This window comes from Onychostruthus taczanowskii, unplaced genomic scaffold (assembly GCF_017590055.1).
Source record: "Onychostruthus taczanowskii isolate IOZ18803 unplaced genomic scaffold, ASM1759005v1 scaffold36, whole genome shotgun sequence".
Taxonomy (NCBI): domain Eukaryota; kingdom Metazoa; phylum Chordata; class Aves; order Passeriformes; family Passeridae; genus Onychostruthus; species Onychostruthus taczanowskii.
In genome coordinates this window covers 3,194,735-3,211,968 of record NW_024501015.1, presented here as the reverse complement: position 1 = coordinate 3,211,968, position 17,234 = coordinate 3,194,735, and the positions used below count along the sequence as shown (strand labels likewise).

General features: G+C 39.2%; 1 protein-coding gene across 1 annotated transcript in view; it reads left to right on the top strand.

Annotated features, from left to right (window-relative positions):
- Positions 1 to 15,847, top strand: part of SCRN1 (secernin 1) — a 38,085-nt gene extending 22,238 nt beyond the window's left edge. The window contains exons 3-9 of the mRNA XM_041411482.1: positions 870 to 1,051; positions 6,101 to 6,303; positions 9,168 to 9,362; positions 10,963 to 11,128; positions 12,956 to 13,136; positions 15,155 to 15,314; positions 15,554 to 15,847. Coding sequence (XP_041267416.1) covers positions 870 to 1,051; positions 6,101 to 6,303; positions 9,168 to 9,362; positions 10,963 to 11,128; positions 12,956 to 13,136; positions 15,155 to 15,313 — 1,086 coding nt within the window. The 3' untranslated portion in view covers position 15,314; positions 15,554 to 15,847. The remainder of the gene's footprint in view (positions 1 to 869; positions 1,052 to 6,100; positions 6,304 to 9,167; positions 9,363 to 10,962; positions 11,129 to 12,955; positions 13,137 to 15,154; positions 15,315 to 15,553) is intronic.
- Positions 15,848 to 17,234: the final 1,387 nt, after the last annotated feature.

Here is a 17,234-nt window from a genome sequence, read left to right as displayed (position 1 = left end):
TCTGATCCGTGAAAAACTTGATGTGAACTTAATAGTAAAATGTAAAGCCCATTTCTTTGGTTTGCACAAACCAATAATAGATCGAGCTCTCATCCATGCTGTCTGGGAAAACAGTGATTGTTTTGAAGGCAAGTAAATGTATTTGAAAGGCAACATAATTTCTTTCTTCTTTGCAGTTACTATGACTTCTCTGCAGCCTTCCTTTGTGCTTTCGACTTGTCAGAGTACATTTGCAGACACCTAATTAAAGTAGACCATTTAAAACAGTAAAACCACCAGTTTAAGCAACAGCAATACCCATGCTTTATTTCCGTGACTGTTTATCACAGTGGTTTATTATACCACTGAATCTTTTCAAGGCTTGTTTTTTGCCGCTTCCTACTAGTTGTCTCTCTGTTGGGGCAGCTGCAGGGGAGGCAGCAAGGGAGAGGAGGAAGCCTTCTAATGTATTTTGTCCCAGTCACCATTGTTACTCTATGTATGTAATAAAGCACTGGAGATGGTGCTTAGGGGAGCTGGTAGAGTGGCTTGATTTTGTTACTATGTGCAGGTATAATCTGTGTTTTACTAATGTGACTGCACAGTCTGTCTCCTGCTGCTTTCCACTGATTCTAGCACTTGGGTCCTGCTTGTCTCTTGGAAGACTGCAAGCATCAGCACATGTACTTTCCCAGCCTTATGCAATATAAGGATGTGAAGGTTCAAACGTGATACTTAAATGTTATTTAAACAAGTTCCTTGTTCATTCACAAAGCATGGACCTTTTAAATAACGTGTGTCCTTTCTGTACATTGAAGTCTTGTGTTGCTTCAGTCACAGCAGTAGATGTGGTGATTGTTTAACTTTCTCTCTCCCTGCTGTCTCTGCAGTGCACGTACATCGAGATCGAGCAGGTGCCCAAGACTCACGCTGTGGTGCTGAGCAGGCCCTCCTGGCTTTGGGGAGCAGAAATGGGAGCTAATGAGCACGGAGTGTGTGTAGCTAACGAAGCTGTCGTGACCAGAGAACCAGCTTCTGAGTCTGAAGCCCTGCTAGGCATGGATCTTGTCAGGTGGGTGTCCTGCTGAGCTGTGACCAGCCTGTCATCGTCAGCCTCAGATGATACTGGTACCAGGTAACAGCTTTGTGATGTTGGCATAAGGAGATTTTAAAACAATATAAGCAGGCTAGGTAGGGCTCCAGGTACAGCTGAGTGAAAATTTAAAACACTTGCAATCTGAATTTAGCTACCAAGAATGTGCTGATTTATTGTGGGTTCACTCAATCTACCTTGTCTACCTACCCTACAGTCCAGCAGTGGCTATTTTGACAGGGTAAGAGATATGATTACATTGTTAGTAAGGAACTGCTAACTAATTTATAAAATCAGATTTCTGGTGTGCCTTTCATTCTCCTCCACTTTACAACAGCCTACTCTGTCCTAAAAAGCTTATTCTGGGCTTATAGCCAACTGTAGGCATAAACAAACTACTATGGCTTACTTCAGCCCATGCATTCCAATGCAAGCCATTGCCCTTATTCAAAGGCTGGCACACAAACTCCTGTGAGTCTGTTCATTGACGGCTGCCTGCCCAAAAGGCTTGTGCTGCACTCTGAGCCTCAGCCTGCATGCTGATCTTGTGGTGAAGGGAATTTAAAGACGCTTGGGTGGGGGATGAAAGCTGAAAACGAAAGAAGAGAGAACATGCGAACTTATTACAAAGAGAAATGAAGCAAATGGACTCAATTCAAAGACCAAACAGGACAACAGCTGCATATTTAAGTAAATCAGTCTTAGACAAAATAGTCCTACTGGACTTTGCCCTAGGATACTTAATGAGCTGACTGAAGCAGTTACAGGTGAATTCTCATTTTTCTTGAGGACTCGTGAAAAATGGGAGATGTTTTGGTTGACTGGAAAAAGTTAAATCTTGTGGCTATGCTTAATATTGTTAAAAAGAGTTGTTGTAAACCAGTTGAACCTCAGTTCCTGAAGGGGAAAAACCTCAAATATCAAGGAGTTGGTAAATGCACAGTAACAACTGATAGTCAAGAAAAATCCCGTCAAACCATTCTACTTTACTCCTGCAATGAGTTAAGATATTTTATAGATAAAAGGATAGGGAATAGATACCTTGACTTTTAAGACGGTGTTAAAACTTTAGAAGTTATTCTTATGAGCAAGCTGGGAGGCATGAGTTAGAAGAAATTGTTGTTAGGTGCATAGCTGCCTGAAACTGTAAGTGTTCTCTAACATGTCTCTGCAGAAATAGTGTCTGCTTCCAGCTACCATAAATCAAGAGGAATATGGGCCAATTGAAGAGAATGCAGTGGAAATTGGAAATGTGATCAGAGAGCTATAAAATCTGACCAATGACAAAATCATGAGGGAATTTGGGTTAACTTTCTCTTTGGTATTTTCTCTAAGCCCTGTATATACTGAAGGAATCTGTAGAGAAGCTGTACCTGGGAGAACTAGTACATTTAATTGCATCAAAGGAGGCTGAGTAAATGTGAGGGGTTGTTTAAGTATAGAACAACATTTTGTGAAGAAAAGGACTTAGATGAGATTCTACTTTTATTTTTTCTGTCCTACCACAGTCCTTTTGAAACTTCAACAAATTGGTTTGAATGTCGATTTCTACTTACTTCTTACTCAGTTATTACATTCTCAAAGGACTGTTTAACATTGAAATATATGTTATCCAACAGCTCTAGATTTACCCACACTAGCAAATCAGGACATACCAAAGTAAGGAGATACTGCCACAAACTGCAAGTAATCAACTCCTGTGGGTGCTACTCTCCCCTCTCTTCCTTCTCACCTGCAGAAGAAATTGTAGCTCAGATGCAGGGAGAGGGTGCTTCAGGCGAGGAGAACCAGAGATGTGTTGTTACCATCTGCTGCTTGTTCCAGCCTAAGTGATTCTTTCTCTGATTGTGAAGATTTGGCCAGTTGAGTTAATTGTGTCTATTTCATGTCACCCCATAGAACAGAGCGCAAAATCGATCTCTGTAGGCTGCAGTGAGCAGCTGCCACCAGCTCTGCCTCTTCAAAGAGTATCACAGCATGTAAGAACACTTGAATGATTCTTAACAGACTGATAAAGTTTGTGTGATGGACTTCAGGGTTAGAAGTTGGTCCTATTCCATGCAGTTAATCTAAATGGAGAACATGGACCTAGTCACGACATAAACAAAATATGCTCCAGTACAAATTCCTAAGGAACCTTTTTTTTCCCCCTAGGGATTTATTTAAAAGCTGATTTTTGAAAGCTATGCCAGTATTGCTGCATTAGTTAGCTTATGCAGGTATTCTTCCTAGCTGCCTGCAGTTTTGGTTTTTTTTTTTTTTTTTTTTTTTTGATGCACAGTTGCAACTCTAAAGCACCTGTTCACTTGGGAAAGCATATCCTTCTGAAGAGTTCATGTACTGTTTTGCTGATAAGGTTAGGTCAGCATTATCTTACAAAAGATCAATATGGAGAAACCTGTAAATTACAACCTTATTTTTGCCTTTTTGTCTTAATTTTAATCCCTATGTGTTTGTATTATTTATTTGTTCTTTCATCACAGGTGCAATAATTTTTTCAGAGCCACACAGAGATGCCAATCTTGGCAGGGAGTCAAGAATGCTCTTTAAAATGGTATTAATTTGTTTACCATTTCTCTCCTTAGAGACCTCAAAACTGAATAAAGTAGAATGTCATCAAGTATGTTAGTTAATTTGGAAAGCCTGCATTATGTAACTGATAGGTGAAGTTGAAAAGCTCAAGATAATATTGTTTTGACAATATGACAGCATATTGGAGGTACTTAGGCAGTGGATTGTACTAAATCACTGCAATTTTATTAATAAGTAATTCAAGCTCTCATCTGGCATTGCAATTGCTTCTAACTGTTCTTCCAGCTCACCTTGATGGGTACTCTGAAGTGTGTTAGTGGGAGGATTATGCTGTGGTTGCCCAGAACACTGATGCTGAGATAATTGACAAGATTTAATTTTGTGGAAATGAGTTGTGTGGTTGTTGTGTAGGATGGGTTTTATCCTTTTATTTTTTTTTCCTGTCCCTTGTGACTGACAGATAGAAGCAGCCAAGCAAAAGCAGAGCCTAGACCTTTACTTAATGGAAATAAATGTAACATTGGAGCCATTTAAAAAAAAAAAAAAATACCTAAAGGGTGCTTCTTCAGCCTGAATCCCTGCTGTGGTTTTGACAGCAAAAGCGGGACTGTAACCATCTCAAATGGAAAATTTCAGGGAGACATTAAAGTTTTAGTGGGATGTTATGTCTCTTGGCAGGTTTTGATCTAATTATAACCTAATGGTTTTGGTCATTAACTGGGGAGAAGGGAGCAGATTGTCACTGAATTTAGTGACTGTATAGTCACCAAGGTAGTTTTCAGTCCATTCATTTACCTGTGGCAGGGTAAATTTAGGGAACAAATAAGACATGCTTTGGACTGGCTTTTAAATTGTGTCTCTGGTATGTGCAAAGACTGGCATAGCTCTATTGGTATGTGCAAAGACTGGCATTGCTGTATTGTCTGAAAAAGCAATTGCACCAGTGATGAAAAGAATGAAGGAAAAACATAAATGCAGAGGGACTAAAAATGGAGTCACCGGTACAAAACAAGTTTCAGCTAACAAGTTTCAGCTAAAAGATGAGAGGGAAAGACCCTATAAATGCAAAGTAAGAAGATGATGGGGGAGGAACTGTCACTTCGAATTAAGCCTTAAAATTCTAGTTGGCTCTTGGCTCTTCTTTGTCAGTTAGTGATAAATAGATGCTGCTGAGAGAGATGCAAACACTGCTTTCAATAATTCAGCCTAAAACAAGGCTAATGGTAGCCAAGTATTTAACAATGCAGAGCCACTGCAGAGAAGTACTGAGATCAACAAATATGTATTCAAATTATCAGGACCTGATTTGTTTACTGTAGTTTTTAGGAAAGAAACTGAGTAGTGTTTTCTTGTCCTTGTCATGTGATTTCAAGAGAAATGGAAAGAGCTAGCACAGATAGTACTTGTGTCTGAAAAAGTGATTTTCTCAGAATTATCCATCAGTCAAAATTATTTTGTCCATAGAGCAGTTAGAGAAAGACAAACACAGAGGAAAATATTAAGGTGACAAAACAACAGAGAGAAATTTTGGACTGATCCAGGTAACTCCCAAAGGATGGAGGCTGGATATGCTGTTGTTTGAAACACTGCATTTCCTCATTACCAGTAATTGGATTTTGGAACCAGTGAAATCGTTTGCAGTTCTGATTTCAACTTCTGGTCACTGCTTTTGTTGTTGATTCAATTAGGGCTGTAAATTATATCAAGGGATTGTTTAATGCCACTTACTCAAGGCAGGATACAGTTATTCCCTATGGCTTTGTAAAATTTATTACCACACCTCAGTTTGCTTTTCCATAAAATACCCTTGCTTTGCTTCAACTTCCTTTTAAAATTCTGTTCTTTCAGACATGTGGTTGCTCTTACTTCTGACAAAAGCCATATCTGGTATTCAAATAGTTTTTTTGGGGAATCCTCTGCAGGAGCTCTGAAGTATGACTGTGCACAAATGCTTGTCTTTACAGAATGTAGTATATATATAAGGATAACACCTGGTTTCCATGGCCAGCCAGAGCATTGGGAAAGAGAGGTTGTAGAGAGGCTGTAATATTGAACACTCCTTCTCTTTTTTAATAGCTGGTAATATTAATTTACAATTTACCACCCTTGTACAGAAAAGTAACCTTGGTACTGCTGTTGCTTAAAAAAATACTTGCAAATTGTCCTTCAAATGTATTCTGCCTCAGGAGGAGATAAATATTGCATGTTTACAGTGCAGCTGAGATCATTGGTTGGTAACTGGACTTTTTAAAAAAAACCTAAAAGCCAGCTATGATAGGCTTGAGAGTGAAGAACCAGCACAGAAAATCAAGACTAGAAACAAATAATTCTGTAGCTCATCCTTTAGTAACTAATTAAAGCATGAACTCTTATATTAGACATACCAGACACTTCAACATTTTAAACTCAGATGAGTGCTGATGTTTAAAAATCATAACTTAAGGAGATCTTATGTATCATTCCTCTCTGAATCTCTGTTTTACCCTTTGCTTATAGACTTGGCCTAGAAAGGGGTGCAACAGCTAAAGAAGCATTGGATGTAATAGTTGCTCTGTTGGAAGAACATGGACAAGGTGGAAATTACTATGAAGATGGGAGTTCATGCCATACTTTCCAAAGTGCATTTTTGATTGTGGACAGAAATGAAGCCTGGATACTGGAGACTTCTGGAAAGTATTGGGCAGCTGAAAAAATCACAGGTCAGTTTAGAACTCACAGCAAATCCTATTAAAAATAGCGGTAAAGAGTTGTCTTGGAAGAACTGGTCTTAAAGTTAGTGAGTTTAAATAAGTGACTAATGAATGCAAGTGTTTGATTAAATCACCAATTTTAGTTTTCTATATTTGTACTACTCTGACTTTTTATGTGTTGATTTGCATTTGCTGATGTGACTTAGCATTTTCTGTGAAGATGGAGATTTTTGCCTTTATGCATAAACTATGTAATAATCATAACTTTTATATTTGATAGGTGTATTTTCCAAGATTTATTTTCTGTTTGGAACAGGTCAGATGGTTTTTTTGATGGAGTTAATGCCCAAATTATTACAAACAAATCTAAAATATTGTGAGGAAAGGATAACCATTGATAGTTTTAACAAAAGGGCTTCTGTCAGGTGATAAATTGAAAGGCTTGCTGGTGGTGGTTCCTTTACTGAAATAGATATACTCCCTTCATATTCCTGTTTTTTAAATGATGAAAACCAATAATTTTCTGCTCTTTAAACTTGTAAATTGTTTCTTTTTCTGTACGTGTGAAGCCAGAGCTGCCAAGCTAACTTCTAGAATTCATTGGCTTAGTGGATGAATTTAGTTAAAACTTTTCCAGTATATATGGGTTGCCTTAATGTAATATGGTTGTTTAAGGCCTGTATTTAATTTAGTCTCATCTTAATTTTGGAGGGATTTTTATTTTCATAACAGTAGAGCTCTTTAAAATGTACTCATGTTTGAATGAAGTGAAAATTCAGAGTGTTCAAGAGGACTTTTGTCATCCGTGACTTGAGCTCTGACAGATCCGTTCAATTTTCTCCTCCTTTCCCCCTAAATCATCAAAGGTAGGAGATAGCAGATATGGGAAGGAGCAAAGAAATATCACCAGGCTGTGCAATGTGGTGTGATGGCCTGCTGTCAGTCCCTGCCACCGAACAGGAATCACAGAGGTGGCATTTTCCCAAGTAAAGCTTGCGTTTTGAGGATACCCACAGGTTATCTGGCACGAACGGATACCAAACATAGAGGAGGGAAGACTGAACATGCTGTCCTGATGAAACCCCAGTTCTGGCAAGCAGCTGACTCCTGAGGTTCCTAGGGTGATGCAGTGACAGCCTGCCTTCTTCTCTTGACCTGCCTGCCTGATACTTGAACAACAGTGGGTTTTATTTAGCAGTTTTTGGCTGCATCAGCAATACATAACCTTCACATCCTCCTTCCCAGCAAATACACTGTTGCCTTCATCTGCTGCTTGCAGCTTTTTGAAATGATTCTGCAGCTCTGTTCTGGTTTCTACGGGCACATTGCTCTTCAGGAGGTCCCTGTGAGCTGCAGATAAGTAGTTCCTCCTCCTGCAGCCCTGCAGGAAAGGCTGCCTGCTATGTAAGAACTCTATATTTCATACTTTGTTCAGAGGGGTCTTTTTTGCAATCATAAGTGTGCCTCTTAAGCTTTCAAATGTTGTTAAGATGGGGAAAATGTGTCATTCCCCAGTGTGAAGGCATATCTTTTCCTGACTGTCTTTAGAGTTCTAATATTACTGCTGCAGGACTGTCAAGCTTATAGTGAGTGTTTATCAAGCAACTCTCTGAAAATAATTTAAGAATAAAAGAATAAATACTTCAAAATCCTTTTTACTAATGCTCCTAAGTCTCAGTGGAAAAATGTATTTGATTTTTTTTTTTTTTTTTTTTGGTGGTAGATCAAATCCATGAAATATTATTTTGTATGAGTTTATAAATGTAATACTTAAAGAGCTCTTAAAGAGTGGCTTGCCTAGCTGGACATGAATACAAATATCCTCATCACTCAAGTCAAGAAAATTCCCTGAAAAGTATGCTGTTTGAAAGGGTGAATAAGAATAGGCCATCAGTGACCCTAGTGTAAGCCAGAATTGGATGACAGGGACTTTTTTGCAGAATGATGCACAGAATTTCCTGAAGTTGTTACCCATTATTTAAATTGGATGCATGGGACATTGCAAAAGCAAGCTAACTTTTTTGGAAGGCAGTATTAAAAACTTCCACAACTACTGGTTTTGTTTCTGTCTAAGAAATTATTTGTGCCAAATTCCAGAATCTCTGTTTATTTTAGTTTATAGTTTTACTTTATCAGCTCTTTCTCTGGCTTCCAATACATTTGCTTTATTCTCTCTGAGGAATATCTGCAGCAACCACTGCCATGCTGTGGATATATGGTTATGAGCACTGCAGTATTTTTGATAAAAGGAACTAAAAAAAAAAAACATTCAGTATTCTTTGGAGGCTACTTACACATTCTTTTTACTTCATGCCATTTTAAAATTTAAGATAAAAGAATTGTAATTTGAACTTATCTTGCAGCTTACAGTGAAACTATTTCTCAATTGGGAAGCTTAAAGCAATTATAATTATTTAAAAAAAATTTTCCAAATTCTTAATTTTGAAGGGCAAGGAAGGTTCATTAAATGCAGCTCTGCTGAAATATATTTTGAAATCAAGTCAGATCTCAAGCCTTCTTGTGTCTGTGGGGAATATACCATTAGAAAAAAAGATTAGGTGCCTTTGGCACTTGGATACCACCATTGCTTTGTGGTCAGAAGGTGTGAGGTGTGGATTGTGAAACTGGCATTCTGTCCAAATCCCACTGTTAATCACAGGTGTCAGTGTCTCAGCAGGGCACAGAGGACTGAGCTCTGCAACCTGCAGTGATTGGTAATTCTGTGTATGTGTCATTACACAGTTACACAGTCATGCCAAATGTACATACTAACCAATGGATTAATTTGTTTCCTAATTGATATGACATTTTCTTTCCAGCTTCTCCCAGGAAAACTGTATTAATGCTCTCGTTTAATATGTGGCTCTTTCTAGAGGGAGTGAAATGCATTTGCAATCAGCTTTCATTAACGACAAAAATTGATGCTGAGCATCCTGAACTAAGGAATTATGTGAAAAGTCAAGGCTGGTGGAATGGAGAATCAGACTTCAATTTTTCTGAAGTGTTTTCTCTTGCTGATGACCATTTAGCCTGTTGTTCTGGCAGGGAGAGCCTAGAAAAGCAAGGTGGTAAGTGTTGAACTATCTTTCTGTGGGCACACTGGGTTTTTTAGTCACTGCTGCCTCCTTTTCAGGCATTCTGACCAGAACTACATGTGACTGAGAACACCTCTACACGTGAACTCTGTAGGAAGGAAGATCTGAACTAAAGACTGTCCCTAAATTTGCCACTACTTAGGATGAAACCCTTAATGTCACCCCCAAGGTTTCAAGACAAGATTACAATTACAAACTCACTCCCTTCAGTGCTGTGATGTGCATGATGTGCCACTGCATCTGTGCTTTTCTGTAATTTTAGTGGCTATACCTAACACTAAAATTATACCATTAAAAAAAAATAGCCTCACATATCAAAGATTGAGCTTAGTGCAATCTTCATTTTGGGAAAATGTAGATTTAACCTTTTGGGGAAAATTTCAAGAGCACAGTTTAAGGCAGAGCAGTTGCAAACTGAAGTCCCTTTTTCTTTGTTGAGCAGAACAAAGCTACTGGAACAGACATTGTGCCTATTCTCTGCAATCAAAGGAAGGGTTCATTTCCTGACCCAAATTTATGACTGACTTCAGTTTGCTGCAGCTGGCCAAAATACCTCTGAAATGGACAGCCTGCAGCAGTGCATGGGACTGCATGCATATCTGCTCTTTCATGCATGAAAAATAGCACAAATTATCATTTTCTAAAAAGCCCTTTACTACAGGTGTGAATTTACTGGACTGTTGGCATTTTCACAGGTACCAACACGTGTTCTGAAGAGTGTAGGGGTGAGATATTTGTTGCACTGCAGAATTCTTCCTAAGGCTGTAGAATTGCAGGGGGTGTGGTTAGTGTCTGGAGCAGATACAGTAACTCTGAAGGACTATAGGTAAAAGATCTTAATAAATCTGGATTGTAGCACTAAAAACCCTGAGGGCCCCTGCAGACAGATGGCTGTGGCTGAAAATCTTGCAGGCTGCTGAGTCATTCTGTGTCTCCTGGTGTGTTGAGGCACCTGTGCATGGAAGTTTGAGTCTGCAGAGCCTGAGAAGGTACAGGGAAGAAGCCTGATCTGCAAAAGGAACATGTGAGAAAACATGGAGGGGCAGTGGGGGCAAAGCTGGGATGAACACAGGCAGGAAACACGGTGAGATTCCTTTAGATAGGGGTTTGGAGAAAAATCTTGGTGCCTAGGTCTGCTGCTGTAACATTCTGTGACTGCAAGATGATGTTTCAAATTTCCAACTGAGAATGGAAATTGACAAGTGGAAAATCAGAGTGTTCTCATTCTGTCCTGCTTGGGTAGAGGAAAATGGACGTTTTAAGTAAGTAGTCTGTTCATAGTGACTGCTAAAGCAGTATTACAGCCTTCTTCCTGAAAATGTACCTTTATAATAGCATTTCTCCCTACCTGGCAATTGCCATGCCTAATTAATGCTTCTTACCATTCTCATTTACTAGCTAGGCACGTTCTTTCTGAATGTTCATTGCTTAAGTAGAAACTATTAACTGGGATTTGTGACATGCGCATGTCAAGTGTCAGGGGCCATTTTAGGCCAAATCTTGTTCAGGCTAAAATCCTTACCTGGGCTCCAAGCCATTGAACACTGAGGAATTTTTTCCCCCCTCTATATAGGTGACGTTTCTGCACAAGCCATGATTGATGTCCTGCGTGACAAGGACAGTGGTGTCTGTGTGGACTCTGAATCTTTCCTTACTACAGCTAGCATAGTGTCTGTTCTGCCTCAGGACCCTAGTTTTCCCTGTATTCATTACTTCACTGGCACGCCAGACCCTTCAAGGTAAGCCACAGCACTGGGGTCCCTGGGGTGCAGAGCAGGTGATGGGTTGAAAGGTAGCAAACAAACCCTGCCACCCAAACTGGAGCATACTTCAAGAGCATGTTCTGACCAGAAATGCAGTCAGGGCTCCGAGATGTGCAATCTGACAGTCCTGTGTTACCGAGCTTCTAGGGGAAATGCAGTTTAGGGAGGAGCCAGGAATTCCAGTGTAGTTGCTTTCCACTTGGAAAGTTGTTGAGATTATGAAGTTGGGGACTTCCCAAGTCACTTCTCTTGAACAGGTAGATGCAAAACTCCAACAAATGAAGTGTTTTAACTATCAGAGAGAGGTTGTTAGGTAGCTTCATATGACATCAGAATGTTAACACAGCAAAACATCTGCAAGTTGCTGGGGTCCCAAGCATGTTTATTTGAGGGACAATTTCCAGTTGGTTTACATGGTGTCTTCTCTAGCTGAAAGGAGCTGAGGAGATTGGGGAACTCATGGGCTAGATCATCAAAGAACTAATGAATTACCTTATGTTTTAAACAGAATCCACTTGGGATTCACAGAAATTAAACTAAACCACTTGCAGTTATTCAGGAGAGCTGCCACTTGCATTGAGGTAAAGAGGTTATGGGGAGAAGAAAATGGTGCCCTTGAACAGCTGACTGTCATTCCTGTCAGAGGACTGGTAGTAATTGTTAGGTTTTACTGACGGCTGTGGAAGTCATCCATGCCAAAGGGACTTTCCACCCACCTTGCATTATGCAACTCAGACTTACAGGGTTAAGTGTCAGTTTTAAACTTGCTTACACAAACTTTTCTGTGACTTGATGCAAATCCTCTGCGATAAAAAGGAGCAAGGCTTCAAATTATTTTGTTGGGATTTCTGTCCTTTTGAAGGTCAGAAACCTGCCTTAAAAGCCTTGTTTAGAGACCTTTCTTGCTTTATTTGACACTGTAATGCATTAAGAAAGAATTATTTTAAGTGCAGCTAGTGAGTCACGTAAATTCTTAGTCAGCAAGGCTTTGTGACAGTGATGGAAAGGGTTGCAGCACTGAACCTGCTGACTGTACACGGGCAGTGATTATTAATTGTGTGTTGCAGAAGTCTTCACTTTTGGAAGGTTCTTCACTGCAGAATGCAGGCTGCTTTGTTGTTCTGCATCTAAAGAGAAGGAAGGCAGTTGTTCCATGCACTTGCCAAAACCTACTTTCAGCTTCTCAGGAATGAAGATTCTGTATTGATGGGGTTTTTTGTCTCTCTTAGGAGATTCGAACCAAAATTCAACATTAAAATAGTTTGAGAAATGTCACAATATTGGTAGCCATGTCTTCTCCCAGCTCTTGAAGTAGAATTCTAAAGTGCTGCTGTTTATATGCAAAATCCTCTGATATTGAGCAAGATATGTAATCTTCCCTGCTCCACGCAAGTGGTTTTTTCTGATTTTAATAAAACTTAAATCTGGAAGGAGGAGGAGAGATGACAGTGGGAACAGAGGAGAAAAACTGATGTGAGGCGGAATGTTGAGATTTACAAAAAACCCGGAGAATATCAGTGCTATTCTTCTAAAGAAGTGACAGAACTGGCATGAAAACACCAGAGAATCTTATCGGTAAAAGGGGAAATAAGTTTTTGCAATAATTGCCAAACCCAGTTCTTTTCAAGCATATAGATTTGTTTTGCTTGACCAGTATCAAGTCTCTAACCTTACCCATGCCTAGTGTAGATGAATTACCTGTGCTGCTCTGTATGTGTTGTTTTAAAATGACCTGGTAAACATTTCAATAACATGTATGAGAGCTCTCTTATTACTGCAAGCAGTAATTCTCATTTCTTTCAGGTCCATATTTAAACCCTTTATTTTTGTTGACGATGTAAAATTAGTACCAAAAGTGCAGTCTCCTTCTTTTGGCAATGATGATCCTGCTAAAAAGATACCTCGATTCCAGGAGAAACCAGATCGTAGGCATGAATTGTACAAGGCACATGAATGGGCCCGATCTCTCCTGGAGAGCGATCAGGTAAGAGCTGTGGGACCTGGAATTAAAGAGCTGAAGTCAATGTAGATTCCCAACTCCATACCTTAGTTCACAGTCACTCACTGAGAAACATTCTCTGAATATTCTTAGAATCTTGAGAGTTTAGCTTGAATAATGATGCCCTCTGAAGGACAAACTATTCTGCATAGTTTTTGTTATCCTGAGAGCATTGCTCTGTTCCATTACTTTTACAAAATGAAAAGTCAGACTGTTAGGCTGATTATCTTGTTCAATCCTCACTATGCACATAGTCTTTTTAGCGATTAGAACACTGGATGCTAGTGCAACGTGGTATCAGAATTATGTGCTAGGAAGAGGGCAGGAATGTTGTAATTTAAATCATATGCTGGATTAAGAACTACATAGTTTGGAAAGGTACTCTTTTTGAAGGAATAATTTGCATGTGACAGTTTGGCAAGTCTTGTGCTTTGGAATTCAATGCATTTCTGTTAATTTTTAACTGAAAATGCCATGTGAGAAGGAAGGACACTTTGCAGTGCCATGCAGTACATACCCAAGGGCTGAAAACCTTCCATGGTAAAAACTTAGTGGTTTTATTTGCATAAGTGATCCATAAGATCACTTATGCAAATAATTTTGGAATAAGTAAAGTCAGGAAGGGGATTATTCTGTATTGCTTTTCCAAATGGTTGAGCTACAACTTTTGGTGTCATTGGGCAGTTAGTTCAATAACTTCTCAACATTTGCAATTACAACTACAGCAGTAAACTGGATAAGTGGTTTTAAGGAAGTGAAACAGAGGGAAAGATCACCAAGGCACACCTGTCAAGCTTTTATGGGTATTCAGGAAATTTGTGGAAGACCCTCACATAGTTGTGTTGAACTTCCACAGAGGATTTGCTTTTCTACAATTTTCCTGTGTGTGTATTTGCATGGGTCAGAGTCTTGCTGCAATTATAACACATTCAGATCTACCCACTATTGATTAAGGAAGCTATGATAACCTTTGCTAGTACAAACATTATTTAAATGCAGTTTGGGCTGGATTTTTAATTTCTTGGAATGGTGTAATTTAAAATCTGTGGCCTCTGGTAACATTGTTTTAATGTGCAGCTGGCTCTCATATCATTATGCAAGATGTTGATTTAGGGAAGACCTGGAAGAGGCATCTTTGCATCTTGTGGACTCTTGCTGAAGTCCCCACAGTGTGACACCAGTAGCTATGGTAGAAAAGAAAATGCAGTTTCTACTCAGGTTTCATGCTATAAAAACTGCCAATCCAAGAACCTAAACCTTAGATGAGATGCTTTACTCTTTCTGGAAAAAATGCTGAGAAAAAACCTGAAAAACTCAGAGCCACTACTCATTCTAAATGACTTTGTTTTCCCCTGAAACTCAGTTTTGAAAGCTGCAAGCAAAACAAGCAGCACTTCTCTATTAAAAAAAAAAAAAAAAAAAAAAAAGGTAGAGTTTAAATAACATTTGGATAAAATAAAATTACACCTTTTCCAGGAGTAAATTTTCTAGAAACACAAAGAGCAGTAAGTCAGAATGGCACACAAAACCTCCCTGGGATCTGGAGTCTAAATACTGTTACATGACACATCATTTCAGATCTATTCATCATCTTGCAGGTATTGATTTGAAGGATGCACATGCAAATACCACAACCTGTACAATTCTTAGGGCTTCTAGTCTTCTGTCATCCCCTGTTAGTGGGATTACAAGTTCGCTTTACCTCTATTATATATATAAACCTTATATAATTTTCCTCTATTCCTCTATCTATCTTTCACCCTCTTCCTTCTTTGCTTTTAACTTAGCAACTCCTGTTTGGTTATTTTTCTTAATGGATAAAATGTCCAGGACTTTTAGCCTTTGGCCATCCAAAGAAACTAATAACAGGAATAGTTTGTACTTAAAATGTCTTTTTCGTTTTTAAAAATATTTGAAAATATCTCTGTAACAAAGAGAAACAGTAAAATGCTTTAATGAGCCTGTTTGCTGGTTAACTGAGTTTGGTTGTTTCATGCCTTTAGGATAAAGGCCAGAAACTGATGAGGATTATGTTAGACCTTGAAAAACAAGGTTTAGAAGCAATGGAAGATATCCTTTCTCGTACAGAGATTCTGGATCCAGCTGAAGTAGTGGATCTTTTCTATGACTGTGTTGACACAGAACTAAAGTTCTTCAAATAAAGTAAGCAAACAATTCTTTAGGTACTACTCTACCAGTGAATGTGAAATGCTGGATCTGATTCTGAACCTCCTCCTCTTTTACACTAAGCTGAGGATGTTAAGAATTGGATTCAAACCCATCTTTTTACCTGCTCAGCTTGTCTCCAAAAGTCCCTTTTCCCTATGCTGCATTGCAGGCAATTTTTTTTCAATTTCACTCTTGCTTGGAATGGATTTTCAACAAATTTTATTTCATTTCAGCTACAGTGGCTATTGTTAGCCTTTTCACTGGAAGACTGCAATGTTCTTCAAGCCTTGAAAGAAAGTCTTCACACTTGTGATTTTGCAGGAAAAAACATTTCTAGAGGAAAAAAATGTTACTTGCTAGCTGTATCTGGTTAACAAATTGCTTTCCTTTGTCCAATCTTGTGGTGTTCCTGTTTGTGTATGTATATAGTGAAAGGAGAAAGTCACTGACTGGTCCAATTACTGTGTGCATGCTGGCTAATTTAGTACAGAGTGTTAAAACATGTATGTTGGGCAACCAATTAAAGTAAAGATTTAACTTCATCAGGCTGATTGCCATATTGTCATTGAAAGCAATCTGGTTTTCCCTCTGCTGCTCAAGACTAGGCTTGCAGCAAAGCTGACTTGCATTTTTCTCTTCTTACTAATTCATACAGAGTTGGAGTAGTAGACTTGAAATCACAGTTTGAGACAGGCAGGAAGGTAAGTCCTGGCTCTTGACCTTGTTGTTCTGGCCTCATATGGCCGTATCTGGTTGCAGTATCTCAGCACCTGACATTATGCCTGTACAAATGATCAGAATTCAGTCCCCAGGTTAAGTTCTGCCTTTGCCCTCAGCCAGCTTGTGTCTGTAGTGCACCTGGCTGCTGCTCCAGAACGGAGTCCTGAAGTGCAGAGCCAGCCTGGGTGCCGTAGAGATCTACATGTCCTGGCTCTTAAGATGCAATTAATAAGGTGTCAAATTTATATACAAGCTACAGATTTGGAATTTTTTAAAACAATAGATGCTGGACATTGATAAGTACCTGGCTATTCTCCATCTTTCTGCCTTTGTACTGCTGAACAGTTCCTAGTCATCTCTGTTGTGAGACACATGGCTAATGAATCCAGTCAGTACAGTGAGTTGCTGGTGGGTATGGCAGTGCAACTGGTTAGGCTTAGGAATGGCTGTCCTGTGCTTCCTTACATTAGATGCAGTCCTGCAGCATGCTTCCCTTCCTCCACAGTCCTACAGGCAGACCTGCTTCTCATTGTATTTTCTTCTTGTTCAAGTGAGAGAGGGCAAATACTGAGAATTAAACCAGTAAACACTGTGTCCAGTGAAGATGGATGGTGAGTTTTTTTCATACAGGAGGTTGAAAGAGGACATCCATGTCTTTAGTAAGTGGAAGTTAACATATGAAGTTAAAATCCTTCACTGTTTGAGAAAGTGGATGGTGAAGAACCACAGGCTTCTGTATTGAGGAAGTAAAAGCTCCTTAGAAAGCAGAAACGCCTCAAGTTGAAACTAAGAGTTGTGCATCAGGGAAATAGTCATTGCCATATTGGCACACTGCATTCTCAGGATTTTTTAACTGAAATTATTTTGTTCAGACTCATTACTTTGGTATTGCCTTATATTAGAAATGGCAATTGGACAAGAAAACATGGGGCCTTTTCACTTACAGAAAACAAGGAAGAATATATTTTCTCTTGTGGCCTACCTAACAATCTCCCATTTACAATGAAATCCTCCCATGCTGTCTATCCTAGGACCATCTCCTGTGTTTAAGTATTTTAAAGTGTAGACAATAGGAGAAGGAAATATTCAAGTGGACCCTGAAATTTAGCTGCTTTGTATGGTAACCAGAGGAGGGGCTGACTGCAAGAAGCATACTTGATTTCAGAGAACGTTGCAGGGGATGAAGCCCACTGA